Raw genomic sequence first — 18,371 nt, 5'->3', positions numbered from 1 at the left:
CTTCATTATACACTCACAAGGGACTGGGTCTAATACAAACACGTACAGCGAGGAAGGGCCAGCTTAGACACTTAATGTTTTCTAATGAATATATACATTAGTATTTGCTGAAAGGCAGAAGGGAACCCTTGTAATAAAAGAAGTCTTCATAAAAAATGATGATAATGTGCAAATAAGAATTCTTCACAGACACAGCTATTGTTTTCTAAGGTTTTTACCAATGTCTTTCTATTTGTACCAGTATCTGTATGTACTATATTGTATATGTTAAGTTAAACTGCAAATATTTCATAATGTGCTCACCAGCCCCCTGACATACACAAAATAGGCGATGGCACTAATCATCTGTGGGTTTGTGAAGTCCTTTGAGACGTTCTTTTATTAGGAGCAATACAAATAAACTTGACTTGCTTTCACATTCATTAGCAGCCAGTCAGAAAAATAAACTTAAAAAAAAAAATGCTATTTTAACAAGCAGTAAATGTCTGTGCTTGCTTTAATGAGGAGGTGATCTGTTTCAATTTTAGTTTCTTTTTTTCGCCGGATCGCTGTTGTTTCAAAGTTTGCAGTAGTGTCGCACTTTCATCACATATAAACTAGGGCTGCACCATTATGGCTAAAATAATAAACACAGTCATTTTGGTCAATATTGAATATTATTAATCACGATTATTCATCATGTTTGGTCCAACATTTCTATCTATTACCTTTTTTTAAACAAACAGTATAGAAACAAGGCCTCAAGGCTTAATACTTACAAATAATAATAATGAACTTAAATCAATAAAAAAAGAAAGTAATCAAAACAAATTCACCTCAGACATGGCAACAATTTGGCACTCAGGGCAACACGGCTAACTTACTTGCTAAGTGCAAACCAATGAAAAAAACGAAGCCCACTTAGAACCGAGCACATTATTTACTTTTAAGCAAATTTTAATCAATTAGCAGTCAAAATATCATTTGCGATCATTTCAAACTGAAATGATTTATATTTTTTGCAAATCGGATTTTTCAAAGCGGGTCTCAATTGACAGCTACTGTATATATGAAGAATCAGGTGAGAAACTCAATGCCATTTCACACAGTAAATAGTATATTAGGAAGAGAAAAGTCACTTATGTTTGAACATTGTGTTTGTTATGGACACTTCGTGACTAGCACAGAAGTCCGATAAAAAAGAACCGCTCAGGTTCAGATTGGTGGGGGGGCGCTCCTCTCTATCACGCCCCTCCGCGTCTCACTGTCATTGCCTCCATAAGCATTGAAGTCCCCCAGAAGAATGAGGGAGTCCCCAGAGGATGCGCTTTCCAGCACACCCTCTAAGGAGTATTAAAAGGGTGGGTACTCTGAGCTGCTGTTTGAGGCAAAGCCACAAAAATGTATGTTTTTTTTAAAAGGGAAGCTCATGATGTGTACATGGACTCTTGTCAATCAAAAAAAAAAAAAAAAAAAGACAATGTATTGACACTTGAAATCCCATGACTCAGAAAACCTAGAGAACTGTAAATGCATCAAATTGGCCAGTTATACATCCATCCATCCATCCATCTTCTATAGCCGCTTATCCTAACAAGGGTCGCAGGCTCGCTGGTGCCTATCCCAGCTAAATGGTCATAAATCCTTTACACTGAAGAAGTTGTTGAATTAATACAACTGAGCTTATGTAAATATACCTTCCCTGACACGAATTAAAGAAACTTGAAAACATCTAAAAAGAAGTATTTTTTTCATTTCAAATTTGGGGTAAAAAAAAAAAAAAAAGAGTAAGTGGCAAATGTCTGAGTGATAGTAACCTCTTAAAACCGTATGAGTATTCGTCACTGGCTAGTGTTAAATTGAGTTTTAAGGTTTTGATGGAAACAAAAGATGAATGAGGGGATGGTTCAAAAGTCCTCAATCATAGTTACTCAGCGTTAAGTTAATTCTCAAAGAGACTTTTTTTGATTGTGAAAGCAAGGGCAAACAGTTCCTCCAGTTCCTTTTTTTTCAAAGAGGGCCAGATTTAGTTAGGTGAAAATGTGCGTGGGCCAACCATGCAGCCTGAATTTGTTTGAACCGAATAACATTAAATACAAATTGTTTAGAAGTGCTTTATGTAAAGCCACGGTATCATAGTCAAAGCCAAACTGTGTGAGGATGTCAGCCAATCCTTCTAAATGAAATGTTCTTATGGCACAAGTAACCAGAGATGGGAAAATCAGTTCCAAAAAATAAAAACCCTTCCACAGTTTGGTTTTAGCCACATGTGCTTTCACTTAACAGGGTAAGTTAATGAGCTCATTTGACTGCAAGTTGATTAGAAGCACCTATGGCTAAAGCCAAACTATGGCAGGGTTTTTACTTTATGGACCCGGATTTCCCATCCCTGCATGTAACATGGCATGGATGACATCCCTACACCTACATTTTGAAGGTAGACTAAACCAACCAACTCCAAGTGCTGCTCTATCGCGTCGATTTTTTACACATTTTATATGCGGGCAGGAAAGTTTTTAAGTCAATCAAGCAGAGCGCTCATCAATGCCGCTCACTCAACGCCACATTTACAAATTTTCATAAGATGCCTTGACAATTTTGGCAATAATTTAAGAATTTTGAAAGACCCCTGTGGATGTGAAAATATGGTCGGTTTTTGTGCATATGTATTTAATACTGTGGTCAATAGTGTTAGTCGGCCACATATTATTAATTTGATAACAGAGGCTGCGGGCCAGTGAAAATTTGAAAGTGGGATGCAATTGGCCCGCAGGTAGGCAATTCATGGAAATTGTTAATAAATGACATTGTGGTCCTCTTCAGTCACAACAATCAAGATCACAGTGCAAAAATTACTCTGAAATTGTCGATCATCAGATCACATCTTCTAATAATTTTCTCCATGTATCACCATTTCGCCTCCGACTCCCCACAGCATTTTCATGTTTTTTTTTTTTTTTGGCTTTTCTTCCTTTGATGTCTATGAAGTGTCTGTTGGCGTCATCCATTTGCCAATAACTCAAGAATTTTGTTTCTCATTCCAACATCACCACAAATGCCCAATGAGGTTCCAGTTGAAAGTGACTGAACAATTAAATAAACAAGAAACAACGCAGAGCCAGAAACCGATGTCGTTCTCTGTATTGGCGACTAAATGCATTCTTCTCTATTCATAATTCTCTCTTGAAACTTTCTTTTCCACATCTACTGTTGGAAAAATTCCCCAATGATTGCAGGCGGAAAGAAAAATCCCTTTATTCGCTGTATGATTGGGATGACAATGTGTTCAACATGCCTCGCTCCCTTTTCTCTACACCAACTTTCCTTTCATGGTCACTTCATATGTTGTATTTAATTCTCTGAGCGTATTTGTGTGTGCGTGTGTGCTTCTGGGTCTGAATTACATTCTTCACGTGACAGTATTGAGTATAAAAACTAAAAAAATAGTAATTGGCTGTGTCTCTGCTTTATGTGAGTCGACTGGGTCTGAATCACATTCTTCTCGTGACAGTATTGAGTATAAAAACTAAAAAAATAGCAATTGGCTGTGTCTCTGCTTCATGTGAGTCGACTTTCTGCCTTATGTGAGGGGCGCACTATATGAAAAAGGCCTTGAGCTAACATATCTTGTAGGTTGGAGCTATATAAATAAAATGTCCCTCTCTTGACAATCTTGCTTGCAAAACAACATCCTTGAGGAGCTGGCACAGATACTTTACCCACATCATCATACTTCTGAGTGAGGGGGATATCAGGTGCTCAAGCATGGTGTGGAGTACCCCAGAAGGGACATGAGTTGAGATGAACTGGTGAGGTGTAACGCATAGACCATAATTGTATTTTTGCACTAAATTGCCCGGAGGAGTAGAACAGTGGCTGACTGGGGATTAATTTGATCTAACCTGATTTAAGCCATGTACTTTTCATCAGTTGATTAATCGTCACCCATGAGCTCTTGATTTTATGTACCCCATTAGCTTTTAATGTGATTGCCCTGTTTTTGGAGATGTAACCTTTCCAACTGAATATGTTACTTATCTGAGGCATCAATTTGGAAAGGATAAGTACAGAGCGCATAAGAAGAAAACATGGAGGAGCTTTGATTTTCCAATGTAGCCTTTCATCCATCCGTCCTATATCCAAGCCGCGCATCTTCACGAGGGCCGTGGCCGCTCTGGAGCCAATCCCAGTTGTCTTGGTGCAGGAGGCGGGGTACACCCTGAACCGGTTGCCAGCCAATTGCAGGGCATACAAAGACAAACAACCATTCACGCACACGCAAACACACCGAGGGGCAATTCAGAGTATCCGATTTACATACCTTCCAGGTTCTTAGAATGTGGGAGAAACATTTTTTTTCCCTGAAAAGATGTTCTGTGGCTTGATGCACGCTTAAATGTGGTGCAAGATTTACCACTCGTGTCCTCGGAGAGCAGACAAAATTGGTGCGCTTGATACAGTGTTGAACATTTTCAGTCATCTTTTATTTAACATGTATGAAAAAGCACATGAATGTAGCACAACGTATGGCTAACAAACAATTTTGAGAAGCAACAGTTAATTGCCCTCCCGCTAGGAGGCGAGACAAATCGCAGCAACAACACAAGCTCAATGTAAGCTAAGTACGGCCGTCCCATGTCTTCCTATTCTGAGGAGATGGGTTTGTTTACTGAAGCGGCTTGGACTTGCTGTCGGGGCTGCATATCATTCTTGTGAAGGTGCGAAGGAGATACATTGTTTACATTGTCACTTTACAGTCGACGGAGAATTTACAATACAGTCACAATTATATGACATTATTTAGTATGTGCAGTGATTTCACTCACTTTTCACATTTACATGAATGTGAGTCTTGTGTATTAATTTAGAGTTTACTTGCGTTGTTTTGTATTGTACTGTTCTCTTTCTGTTTTGTATAAATGCATTTTCATGTTTAGGACATTATTTTACATGCATGAGAGAAAGAATTTAAGGGATTCAGGAAGAATGAGTTGAAGGGGAAACCAAACACACCCTCATTCTCCTCTCAGATATTGCTTTTTAATGACTATTACTTCTTTCGCCACCATGTCAATGGTCAATATCCATGTTCCACCTTCATTGCGTGATGCTAACTTGCAGCTTTTTTTTTTTCACGTGTCCACATATTATTACTAAATTGCCTTCATTTCATTTTTGTGGTTGCATCTTTTATGTTACTATATGTTTTTTAAATTTGTTTACATTTTTTGTCAGCATTTTTTTGTTGTTTTGCCAGTGTCAGCACACGGCTATCGTAAAGTCACTGAAATAGTATAAAAAAGAAAAAAAAAAGAAAAATGCCTTTTGATTTTGTGGCCATAGTTTTATGGTTGACAATTTAAAAAGTCGTTGTTTAAGGAATGAACAAATTGATGCTAGTTTTCGGCTTTTTATTTGTAGAGGCCCCATGTTTAGCCCTACACTTAACAATGTAAGAAAATGACACATTGGTGTTTTAACTTTCCCTGTGAAGATGGCAAAGAATTCAACAGAGCTACTTGGAAGTGTTTGCCGGAGCACCGAAGAGACGCCACTTGACAGGTGTGTCAGATGGCATTGAAACACTAGGTCTCATCCCAGAGACGCAGACTCACATCTCTAGCTCTTGCGAAACATGATAAAGGACCAATCTCCTCTATGGTCCTTATCTCCACACTCATATCTCCACTCTGCAGACTTTGTATTTCTGCATCTTCACAGGCATCTCTCACCATGAGAGAACATATCTCCTGGACCAACGTTATCGCGTAATACTTCATCTTAACAGCCTCTGAGACCCGGTGACGAGTTTTGAACTCCCAAGTTTGTCGAGAACCTCGTATGCAATGCATATGCGGTGTCAAGCTTCTTGGAAGCAGACTAGTCAGAATCGTGTTGTATAAACTTCCTTGTTAAATTTAGTGCGTTTAACAACACTTAGTAGCAGATGCATTTCCTTCCCTCATAGTGCAACATTCATTAATTTGTTTTTACTGTAAGTCTTTAATTTGGAATTGGTGTCACACTCCTAATTCCCACACTGGATGGAGCAGTACTCCCCTCTTCCCGAAGCTAAAGCAGTGTGTGCTGCTGGGAAGCAGGATGATGATGAAGCAAGTGGAATTATCACAGCTCATTTGGCGCTAATGTTTTGCTTCTCTTAATTAAAGTAGGATTTACACTGTACATAAATGGAACCAAATGTGTAACTAAAGTTATTTTTGTTGCACATTCTCCACTGCTTTGTTTTCTCGATACATCTTTCTGTCCACCGCAATAGAGAGTTTAAATGAGAGGGTAAAATATCATAGAATAACATGCATTTCATCTTTAAAAATGTTTCATAATGATCCTGCCTTTAATATAATTGTTTTTTTAACTAAAGATGAAAAACAATGCTAGCTTTACCTTTATTGGTTGTTACTTCCATTTTTGTGTGATCATCATCAGAGGTCATCCCACCCGTCTAACAGGTCTTGCCTTTGCACTGAACTCAGTATTAGGACACAGATTTGGCTCAAGGTGACTGTATGTGGAACACCTCTCAGGAGACTTGGAACACCTGTTTAAACAGACAAATGCACACACATGCAATGCATATATGTATGTCAATGCTCAATGATTTTTTTTTTTTTTTTTGTCTAAATTAGTTTTCAACGACCACAAAAAGAGCAGACCAGTCAACGGCCCAGCTGGAAGATAGAACTGTTGCATTGGGTTTGCTTTTGATTTGCTGAGAGTGAGAAGCAACTACATTCTTGCCGATATTAGGCAATACTCTTTGTATTTGATTTCTTTAAAAACTGCAGTATTTCAAATACCACAAAACAAAGCCAGAAACACTAGGGCACCTCTCTTTTCCAGTTATGAATCATGCTGGGTTTGGTTGGCCAAATGTTTGCAAGTGGAAAGGTCGTCTGATATTAACCTTTTTTGTTTGTTTGTTTTGGTTGATCAGGTTTGAACTGTGATCTATATCTAGCTATACCTTGATAAGGTCACCGTGGGCAATGATAACTTGTTTACGTGATATTGATTTACTATTGAGTCTAAACGCTGCCAGACGGTACCCCGCAGGTGGCCTTGAGGCATAATCAATTTATCAGCGACTTTAATCGACAAGGACCTGCAATAACTTTAGACAATGTGTTCTCAAGTAATCAAATAGGGACCACTCTAATGTAAGCTTTAACTATAAGTACGTACTATCTCTATGTCTTCATGGAGAAAGTCATCCACACATCTTCTTACCAACACCATTATTCATTGCATTGAAGAAAGGTTGCCAATGATTCTATCCTTTTTCTATTTCTATTTTTTTTTTTGTCTCTTCTGCTTGTGCCCCATCGTAGCATTTCCCCTCCATATCGTGTTGTGATGGTGATGAGATATAGCGGTCATAGTGATCTAGCTGATAGATGAAGGTGTGCTAAGCTGAGGCCGGGAAGAGCTTTTTAGAGGACACGTAGGCCGCTATCCATCCTTCTATCCTCCACATTGCATGATTACTACATTTCAGTTTGACTAAGTATAGGGCCAATACCCCTAAATCTTTAGCGTGTAGTGTACATATTAGATTCATTACATTTGTTGTGTATTTCTGCAGCTTGTTGTCAGACTGATTTGAAAAAAAAAAAAAATCTCCTTGTGTTTCAAAGGCAGGATTTGCTGTATTGTTGTTTTAAAGGATCTGTTTAGTTGAGTGTTGGTGCCAAGCTGTCATTTTAGTTTATTTTAAAGGGGGTTTACAATAGCGGTGGCATCAAAATCGGGAGTTCAGAACATTCTGAGAGGTGTTTTTTTCTATGACCATCACCTTATTTGATTAAGACAAAAGTGCATTTAAATAGTTTATCTGATCAAGCATGTGATAATTAAGGCAAATTAACTATTTGGATCATTCATTCCACATTGTGTTATGCTTTAAAGAACACCCCCTAGTGCATTTGTTCAAGTTTCCTACTTCTGCATCACACCTGCTTCTTTATCAGACATGAGATAACTTGGTTGGTGAATGGTGCCAGTGGGCAAGAGGCTAGTCCCACGTCCTTATCCAAGTCCTTATCAAGGCACATCGGCTATCAGCATAAAATCACAAGCACTTTAGGATCATTACCGCTTGAAAATAAATGTGTCCATACAGTGGGAAAGCAGCCTTGCAACATGCAGTTGGGCTGCACCTGATCGTACCCTAAATATTAATGGGAACTTCATTAGTCTATACAGCTGCACGTGTTAACCCAAAATCCAATGAAGCAGATACACTGTGTAGAACATACAGCGACATTCACTTTGACAAAGGGGTGTCGTCTCACCGTTTGTGATAGTAAGCGAGCCGGGAGCCGCCTGCCTCCGTGCGCCGCCACCAGACTTGTGCTGACAACCAAAATAGAGCCATATGAGTTTAGTTCACTTTTTGTGGGTTTTTCCATGGTTCTATCTGAGAAACAAAACATTTGGCATTTGCTCTTTTCCCTGAAAGGCCATGATGTAACAGCCAGAATTAAGATTTCTAAATTATTTTAATGACAGGACAAAACGTAACTGACAGAGGGAGGTCAACACGTAGAGGAAAATTAGTACTGTTGTCAGCGCCCTCAGGAAATAGTGTCCAATTATGAATATGGTGTTTAGAATCTCCTCTTTGTCAAAAGGAAAAGTTTTTGTCAGTCTTACAATCACTATGGAAACATACTCAAAAGTCCACATATGGCTTGCTTGTAGAAAGAATACAAAGACTGGTGCACACATATAAACACACACGCACACACACATGTATAGGCACACACACAGAGCTTGAAATTATTTTCTTTATAAAGAATTGGAAAAAGAGGTCATAAGATATGCTTCATTGAACAAACAATGCGACACTTGACTGAAATGATTAAATTCTTACTAGGTGCTGCAGAGTGTGTGTGCATAGTGTTTGTATTTCGGGGTATGAGTTTGCAAGTACAATAGGCTTCAGTGCTTTTTTTAAAATTTCCACAACAGCAAATGACTGAGAAAAAAAAAAGATAATCACACAACTAAGCAAACAAAAAAGGTAAAAACTTCACAACGGCAAAAAAATACAAAAGAAAATTGCTAACAACAATAAAAAATATTTTTAAAAAGACCAACTAGGAGTTGCAAATAAAAGAAATCAAACAAAAAATAATAATCACACACATACACACACAGAAATTTGCTCAGTGATTTGTTTTTGTGATTTTTGTTTTCAGGGCCACCATAATCATTGTGCAAGGGATAAAAGTTTGGCTTCATATCACATTAAATCAACAGCAAAGGGATAGTTTGAATAATAAGTATAATTTTCCGGGTTTTGAGTGTGCCCTGGCAATTAGTGTACGGTTTCACGAGACCCCAAAAATGGCAACAAATTAGACTTGTCAATAATTTATTAAAATAGCACGCACCCATGTGGACTGAAGAACAATTAAACAATAATTAGAAAGTAAAATTCACCAAAACGCGACTTTTGAGGTTTGGGCAATGCATATGTTCATAATGCAGTACACATTCAAGATAGTAAGACAAATTCACCTTCACAACGAATAAAGTACCCAATTCAGAAGTTACCACTCATAGAAAAGGGAAGACAAATCGTAATTTTTGAAAAAAAAAAATAACATGACATTGCATGTCAAGCCATAATAAGAACAGTGACCCTGACAATGGTTTGCTCAGACTAGACAGCTTGTTCTTATTTCCAAGGAGACCTGCTGGAAGTCAGCTGTGCGATAGCAATGACGACTATTCTTTCAGCCTTGACTCTTTTCTCCTTAATGATAATGCACCTCGTTTGCACCAAAGCGTTGGCGAAGGCAAAGGACATGTCTCACAAAAAGACCTACATTATTGTGTCGTATCTGATTGTTTTGATTTCGTTTTACATGTTCCTTTCTTTCTTTTACTCAAAGAATGATTTTCCTGTGACATTAACAGACTTGAGCAATGTGAGCTCTGCTAATTGCATTTGTCCCAAAATCTGTTCATTATATTGCTGGAACAGCTTTCAGCCATTATTGAACTGATGCACAACATTGCGATTTTAATTCATACAATCACCATTTGTTTAAAAGCTCTCCCGCCTCTGCAATTCTGAACAATCTCGCATTATTTAAAAGGTGCACGTGCTAATTTAATGTTGTGAATAAAATGAATATCCATAAGAGCATGTGTTTTGCTACATATTTTAGCCTGTCGAACAAAATATAACATTAATTGTTTGAAAACATCTTTAGGAATAAATGATATATAACGTACTCCAAATACTCATCATCTATGTATGTATGTATGTATGCACGCATGTATGTACTGTATGTGTGCGTGTGTGTCAAGAACCTTTTATATTCAACAAGTGCATTCACATTTAGCTTACATTAAGGTTGATTTGGCTTCGGTGGATTTCCTGAATAAATCCACAGTAGTTTCTCATATAAAATGCTTTTTACTATCACAGAATTCAGAACCTTTTACTCCTCACTAATGTTTTACATCAATGCTTTGCATCTGTAAATAATAGAATTAAGGAGAGCAATGTCATGTTTAACATTTGCATTAGATTCATCCCAGTTTAAATTTAAGATCAAAGTTCTCTAGACTTTTTTGGTAAGATGTGACAAAATAAATATATTTCAGTAATGCAGTGTACCCTCTGGTTTTTCCCCTCCCAGAATCCTATTTAAATTGCTATTGAGGTTTTACAGAAACGAAAAAGGGTGAAAATGAGAAGTCATGAATTGAATATTTGTGTGGTTTGGCTTAATATTAAGTAAAACAGTCAACATTTGGTTAAGAATGTCACGTTTCATCGCTAGTGTGAATACAACAATATTGCCCAATATGTATTTTTATCATGCACACTGTCTTAAAATGGAGATTGCAAAAGACTCAGTTTGCCTTCTTTCTTTTGTGTGCAGTATATTTGAGCAGATGGTCCATCTATTGTGTTTTTGTTCACATCTTCCCAATGTTTGCTATTTTGTTGCTTCAAGTAAACGAAACCAAAAATTTTAATCAAAGGTTTTCCAAAGGTCATTTGCTTGAAAGATTGCCACTGATAAAAAAAAAAAAAACATAAAATTATGTTTTTTGTCTTCTGCGATGTACCGTTAAGGTTGCTGTTAACAATGAGGCATTGTGAACACAAACACATACTCTATGTTAAAAAGGAAATGGACAGTAAGCTAGCATATTAGGGTAAAGATGCTGGGGGCGCCGTCAATTACAATTTTCAGCTTGAAAAAAATGGTGGACTGACAAAGCTATTCGGGTTTAGATGGCGCATGGCACCGAGAAATTAAACATAATGCGAGTGGCCTTTTTTTTCTGCTGCCACTTTATTTGCGATGGAGGAAGGGGCAGATTAGTGGACGCGTAAGGCGGATTTAGTTTATAATGGTCCGGAATGAAATTTTTCAATTTTAATATGAGACTTAAAGCCACCATTTATTTATTTATTTTGTGGCATTTTATTTAATGATCTCTCCTTGTACATTATGAATCATATAACTGAAAGACCATTCTGATCCATTCCTCGAAGATGAACGTTTGAACATAGCGATTTTTTTTGAATTGATTATTATCATTTTTTTAAATCAGTATATCCCACCAAAAGAGACAAAGAGGAAGTACATTTTTGATTGGTTATAAATACAGTTATGCTTTCTTCAGCTTAAGGACTGCAGTCTTTCATCATCCCAATGTCCTAGCAGTCTGGCTGGAACTCAGAGCCGATCCCTTGGCACCAGAGCCTGAGCTGTAGCAGGGAGGTTTAAATGGGGTAGTTCCCTTGGGCAGAGCCAAACACTCATTGCTCAGCGACCTCGCAGCCCAGGCTGTAATGTCTGATCAAGAACCATCTGTTGATGCGAGCAGAGCCCAGGCACGTTCCCAGGACCCCTTCCTGCTCACTGACCTCTCCGAGGAGAGCCCGATGGGATATCAAGCTGTTAGCAGGGTTTTACATTCATTCCAATCCCAATTTTGAGTGCAATATGCACAAATTAACAGTGCAGAATGCCAAAATGTGCTTGACTCAATAACAAAACCAATATGAAAAGAATATATGCAAAAAAAAAATCAGCCTCCAGTGTGAAGTACACATTTTTGACTGGGCATCTCACTTAAACGTACTTGGAAGTGTTTTCGAACATATTTGGAATTACATTCCAAATACTTGCCAAGTATGAAATGCTTGAATTAAAGGGATTCGAGCATTCCTGTGTGGAGTTTGCATTTTCCTCCCGAGCCACGTGGGTTCTCTCCAGGCACGCTGGCTTCTTCCCACTCTCCAAAAACATGCATAAGAGGTATTTTGGATATACAGTACTAAGTTGCCCTTAGGTTTGATTGGGTGCGTGAATGGTTGTTTGTCTCTGTGTGCCCTGTGATTGGCTGGCAACCAGTTCAGCGTGTCCCCCGCCTACTGCCCAAAGTTAGCTGGGATAGGCACCAGCGAGGCTGCAAGCTTTGTGAAGATAAGCGGCTCTGGAAAATTCATCAAATGGTACTTGCACACGGGTCGATAGAAGATTCGTCCATGTTTTTTTGTTTTTTTTTACGCGTTTGTGACTTTGGTCACGAATACCGATTCCACATTTGTGGATTGAATTACACACTTGTGAATACTTTTGCTAAATTTCTGACCCCATAAAACCAATGCCATCATTGCAATCGAGCAGTTTTGACATCACCCTGCAATAAATGTCAATCGCGATTTACTGTACATAAACATACACAAATGCATCCTGTCATTAAGAGTGCAACATGAGTGCACTTCTTGTGAAGTTTGATTTGCCCGTACAAAGTGTTTCTGCTCCTCATTGTGTCACACAGGGCCATTTGCCAGCCGTCGATAACAGTTGGCTAATGGGTTATGTGCCACACAAGACTGATGCTGCACTTGCTGTTTTCATTTTGCTGCTGTAGTGCAGTAATTAATCCAGATGAAACCTTTGTGCTCGCAAAATAAATGCTTTCCATTTTCATTAATAGACAACTCATTAGTATATAATGAGCAAGTAGACAGCATTCCCTGTGAAAAAGGTAATATAACCGCGTGCTGCTCTCTTCAGAACATGCAAATATGCTTCCATGGAAACAGCACTGGTATTTGCAAAACAAGCGGACACTTTGATGCAAATACCGGAAGTGTGTCTTTAGTTTGTGGTTATGCTAATTTGTTGACCTATGTTTTGGACACAGAAAATTAGGAGTCACATACACGTAAAACATAAAGTTGTAAAGAAAACATGACTCCTTTTGAAGGAATTGAAGGCATCATCAAAAAGTTCATATTCACTTTATGTTGAGAATTTGTAGTAGGTGAGTAAAAATGTTTGAATGCAAAACTATTTCAGGAGCTACTTCATTTACAAATGTACAACCTATCTTCACAATACAAATAAGTAACCTTTGGGGTTGCGGCCAATGTTGAAAATAGACGCCAAGGAAGGTGATGTCAAAGTAAAAAGATGAGACAACTTTAGCTCCATCAAAGAAATGTGTTACTTCTCCTCTAGTGATCATGACTCATCACACCATAAGTTAAAATCTACTTTTATGCAAATTGCATAATCTTTATTTATATGTAGAAGTAGGAAGAAAACATAACTAGTGGCAAAACTGAGTATGTTTGCTGTCTTTTGATTTGATTTTAATTTTTGATAGATTGTAACAATGTAAATGGAAAAAATGAAGCCTGACACTGGCCTGTTCTCTAGCCTGTTCTCTAGCCTGTCTAATATTATTTGCTGATGATACAATACTTATTTGCTGATGATACAATACTGCTCTTGAGAGAATCTTAAAGACGTTTTTTTAAATTATCTTATTTTTTTACGATCATTTTTTAATTAATAATTTTGATGGACTTTTGACCACTGTGGAAAAGGAATTAAATATATTAATAAACTGGTTTGACACAAATTATCTTCCAAATTAAACACAAAGTCAAAATCACAGCTAACTCAATTGCAATATAAATAATAAAAGAAATCAAATTTCTCTGGGTTTTAATACATACAATATTAAGTTGGAAACCCTATATTGAACATTTTAAAAGAAAATATGTAAAACCAGAGCTCTTCTTTACTAAACCAACCTTATATATATATATATATATATATATATATATATATATATATATATATATATATATATATATATATATATATATATATATATAGTTCATTATAGTTCTTACCTTGTGAGAGATTTGGTGATATGGGGTAGTACTTATTAAACAAACACTAAGCCTTTCTTCAATAAACAAAAAAAAAGCTATAAGAAAAATCAATCATTCAAAAGATACAGAGCCAATTAATTCATAATTCATTAAATTAAACTTGCTCATTTTTTTTACTTGGTTGATTCCAAAACAGCACAAATAATTTATGAAGCATAAAACAATCAACTCAGTCACAGCATTAGGAATTTTTTTTCATAAAAGAGAGACATGTTCTAATATGAGAGGCACAAATATTCAAAACAAGAACCAACAAAAAGCAAATGTGTCGCTCTTAAAGGCGTTATTACATGGAATAATTATGGAATGGATCTGAAATATGTGTATTTATATACTGTCTTCAAAGAAAGGTTAAAAAAACAAAACAACGTTACTTAAATATTTGAAACATGTATAATCCTGTAGAAAATTGTTAGGAGGCGTGTATGTCTGATGTTGTTTATTTACGAAATATTACATTATTTTACTACAGTTTTATTTTTTTCCATTTGTATTGTGTCGTATGTTCAATAAATCAATACGAAATTAAAAAAGGTGTCACAAATCCATCTTGAGTTGTGCGGTCCTTCATGTTGCTGATCCACTCTTAGATGGTGTGGCATTAAATATAATTAGTAAATGTGATTGGGATGTCAACCTTGGTTTGATTCCATCTTGAGAATAGATTATTACTATCCTCACAAATATGTTGGGGCTTTCTTAAAACAAGAACAATCACTGCCGGTTGCAATCAAGATAGAGTAGAGAAAACACCGGAGAGGCCACTGTAACTAGTTCCATCGTTATGCGATGCATCCATATCGGTGCACCGTTTTGAAGAGATGAAAAGTGTTTGACTATAATGAGCGCACTAATTAGCTGGTGCTGTTGTACCAGTCTATACCATCTATGTTTCAACTGGCTCCCACTAATAGAGTTGAAGCCTATTACAGTAGTGTTCCATTATTCATCAAATGAGAGCTGCTGAAATTTTAGAATTGGATCTTAATTCACGACAAACTGTTTTCCTGTGGCTGCCACTAATTTGGGCAGTCGGCACTCACAGGATTTGATTGTATACTCGCTGAAAACACTCAAAGCGATGCTTTAGAATTTCATATCCTGCATGTAATTAGCGCAATTGAAAAATGCTAGTTCTTCATGTATAATTGTTATCTTCCTTGTTTATTGTATTTTTATTTGGTGTCAGCTCAGTCGTTGGATTAATGGATGTTTTTAGCGGGTGATAAATCTTGTAAATATCTGGGCGCATAGGATAGTTAGATCTTGTGTTGGTCTGAATCATGTTCTGCAAAGATTCAAAAACAGCCAGGGTATTTTTATTCCCCTTCGTTTCCAAGTTACGTAAAAACTTTGCAGACTTTCGGCAAGCTGAAACGTTGTTTGGCTTGCATGCATCCTTTGGGACTTGCAAACCTGCGCTGGCATATGGCCTACTTTACATAATATTCAGAACCGCAAGGGTGATGCCGTGGGCAAAACGGGCAAATCAGGACGTCACTCACACGTTCGCTTCAAATTTGTCTCTAAAACCATTCGCTTCATGCTACTGATATAGCTGTCAAGTGTGGCATCTTCACTATGACAGTGAAAATAGAACTAAGAAGAACGCAGTGTTTTCAGGCCAGGACAATGATGTCATATTTCCTCTTCTTCTTTTACTTTCGTAAAGGGACTGCCTCCATAAGGTTTGGCCTTGTCTGCCATGCTTGGCCACAGTTTGTTTTCTCGACGGTACACCTGTGGATGTTACTAACCGTATCATGGTGAGTGACATTCACCCATTGATGTTCTGTACACTTTCTGACGAAAGAAACTAAGAAGAGGGGTTGACGACAGCGTGACGAAAGCTTGGCTTGAAGTTCTGACAAGTCACTACGAAACAAGAGGCGTATCAACTGCATGGCCTCTGTTATATTAAGGAACATATCAATCACCGCCACAATATGAGACCGTATTTGACAAGTGAGATATATATATATATATATATATATATATATATATATATATATATATATATATATATATATATATATATATATATATAAATCAAAAATGGTCACAAATGCATTTCCATTGTTACGAAGGTGGCATTACCACTCACAAAGGTGACATACAGTATACATGACCGGGCATGTTGTGATTTTTTTAAAGTGACGATTGTTTAACAGCGTTCAAATCTGTCAAAACTGGTAAGTTGCAACGGCACTGTAACACTGCCTTTACACCGAACGCGAACACGGCGAAAAAGCGGAGGGTTTTGTATTGCGGTCAAAGTAGTTTGCGATCCAAAGGACACATGGAATTTGGAACGGATTCATTTGTACTTTGTTTGGCTCGATCTTTGTTTTTTGGCGCCTCCCCTGGCTGCTGATGATATTACATTTTGAAGTGAGAGGGATGGTATGGTTTTGAGAGCAGTCAGCCACACATTGTTTTGTCTCGTGAAATCTGGCCCACAACTGTCCGGAAGTCGTAAGACTGTTGATGTATGTTAATATGGCCAAAATGTGTTTGTTGAGCCACCGACTTGTGACTGTGGATAACATGTTAGCTAAAATTAGTTCTTATCTTCATTGTGTTATATAGTGCTAAATAAGGATTTGATTTGCTCTGTCTGCATGCTCTTCAGCAGTGGCCAATGGTGCTCAGGGAGTTTCCAGGGCTCTGGCCACTTTAGCCTATCTAACTTTAAGGCTTCTCGTCCACGTCTTTGCTTATGTCCACCACCCGGCTGCTTTCTTGTGAATGTAGAAAAGCGGTTTGGTGTTTTTATGTTTTGAGCTCTTGCCTTCCGTGTTGATTTACTTTTTAAATGTGTATTTAGGCTCAACTCTTAAGACTTCTTTTTCTCATCCTATATAATTGACTGGATTTTGTGCAGTTACCGCAGCATGAGTCATTCATGTGTGTCTTCTCTCTTTCTGCAGGCGCCAGTGTGTCATCACAGAAAGGTAAGAGGGCCCTAACAGTCGTTGCCTGTGCTGCCATGTGCTGGATGGTGTATGAGTGTGTATGTCTTTGCATCTTGGGAAGAGAAGCAATCCATATTGATAAAAATGTCATTGTAAAAGAGAACACAACTTCCATCTGATTTTTGTCAGGAAAAAGATGTGAGACTTTAGGGATTCAATTGACCATTCATCTAATAGTTGACTTGTTTTATAATGTAGTATAGGAATTAAAACATGAGGTTTTTGTTGTTGTCACTAACCGCGGAGTTCATGAACTCATTCTTATTTTGGAGAAATGTGAACTAAATTTGATGTATTTTTGTTTTGTGAACATTTACTGAACTCTGGTGTCCATGAACAGTTTTTGTTCATTGTTGTTGCTATTCTACAGTACAAGGAGAAAAAACAACAATTGTAAAATCTTAGTTAGGCTGGAATGTGTCCATTTTTGGAAAGATGAACTAAAATGAAAAACTATGGAACCATGAACGATGACTATTACATCTTAAAAATGTAGGAGTTTAAATTGTTTGCTTAGAAAATTTGTATCCCCAATCCTGGCACAAACGCATATTTTTGCTCCTTTGGTTTGTATCGGCACAAAGTTGGAAAAGAAAGGTTGGCCCTCATTAAGGCGGATGTTTATAAAGTCTTATTTTGAGTCAAAACATGCAAACAAGTCAGCTTTCCTAAAGTACTGAATACATATGAAAATATTGTATAGTATAGAGGCTGAAATTCTGACCATTTGAACAGTGTTAGGTGCCTAAATGATTAATCAGTTATCAAACCTAATTGCCAGTTATTTGGTCATCAATTTGATTTTGATGAATGGATTAATGTTCACAAGTCTGGATGACATTCATTCATTGGAAATCATATTTGTTTTTCTACCACCACAAAGTGACTAAATGATATTTAAATGATATAAAGATATTTATTCATATTGATCTTGAGATTTCTTGGATTTTGTTGGTCAAAACTTCATTTCCCTTTGATTATTTTTTTCTTCTTTATTTCAGTCTTCATTTCAGTCAGAAATGATGAAAAAAAATGTGTTTAGGTCTGTTATAGTTAGTCTATTGGTTTTGAATGTGTTTTGACAAAAGAGGTAAAAAGGTACAGCTGAGAGGTTAAATGCCAGTATGTCCATGTAAAATATCAAATTTGTTTATGGCTGCATC

The 18,371-nt window shown here is 37.2% G+C and overlaps 1 protein-coding gene across 2 annotated transcripts in view; it reads left to right on the top strand.

The window, feature by feature from the left end:
- Positions 1-18,371, top strand: part of LOC148427745 (cadherin-4-like) — a 193,114-nt gene that overhangs the window by 55,330 nt on the left and 119,413 nt on the right. For both annotated transcript variants that reach the window (XM_088407251.1, XM_088407262.1), the window contains exon 3: positions 17,164-17,187. In XM_088407251.1, the coding sequence (XP_088263377.1) occupies positions 17,164-17,187 (24 nt within the window). The remainder of the gene's footprint in view (positions 1-17,163; positions 17,188-18,371) is intronic.

Source organism: Hippichthys cyanospilos, chromosome 2, assembly GCF_059441005.1.
Source record: "Hippichthys cyanospilos isolate Australia breed blue-spotted pipefish chromosome 2, RoL_Hcya_1.0, whole genome shotgun sequence".
In the NCBI taxonomy this organism is placed as follows: Eukaryota; Metazoa; Chordata; class Actinopteri; order Syngnathiformes; family Syngnathidae; genus Hippichthys; species Hippichthys cyanospilos.
The sequence above is the reverse complement of the archived record's forward strand: the minus strand, read 5'-3'. Positions and strand labels throughout refer to the sequence as shown.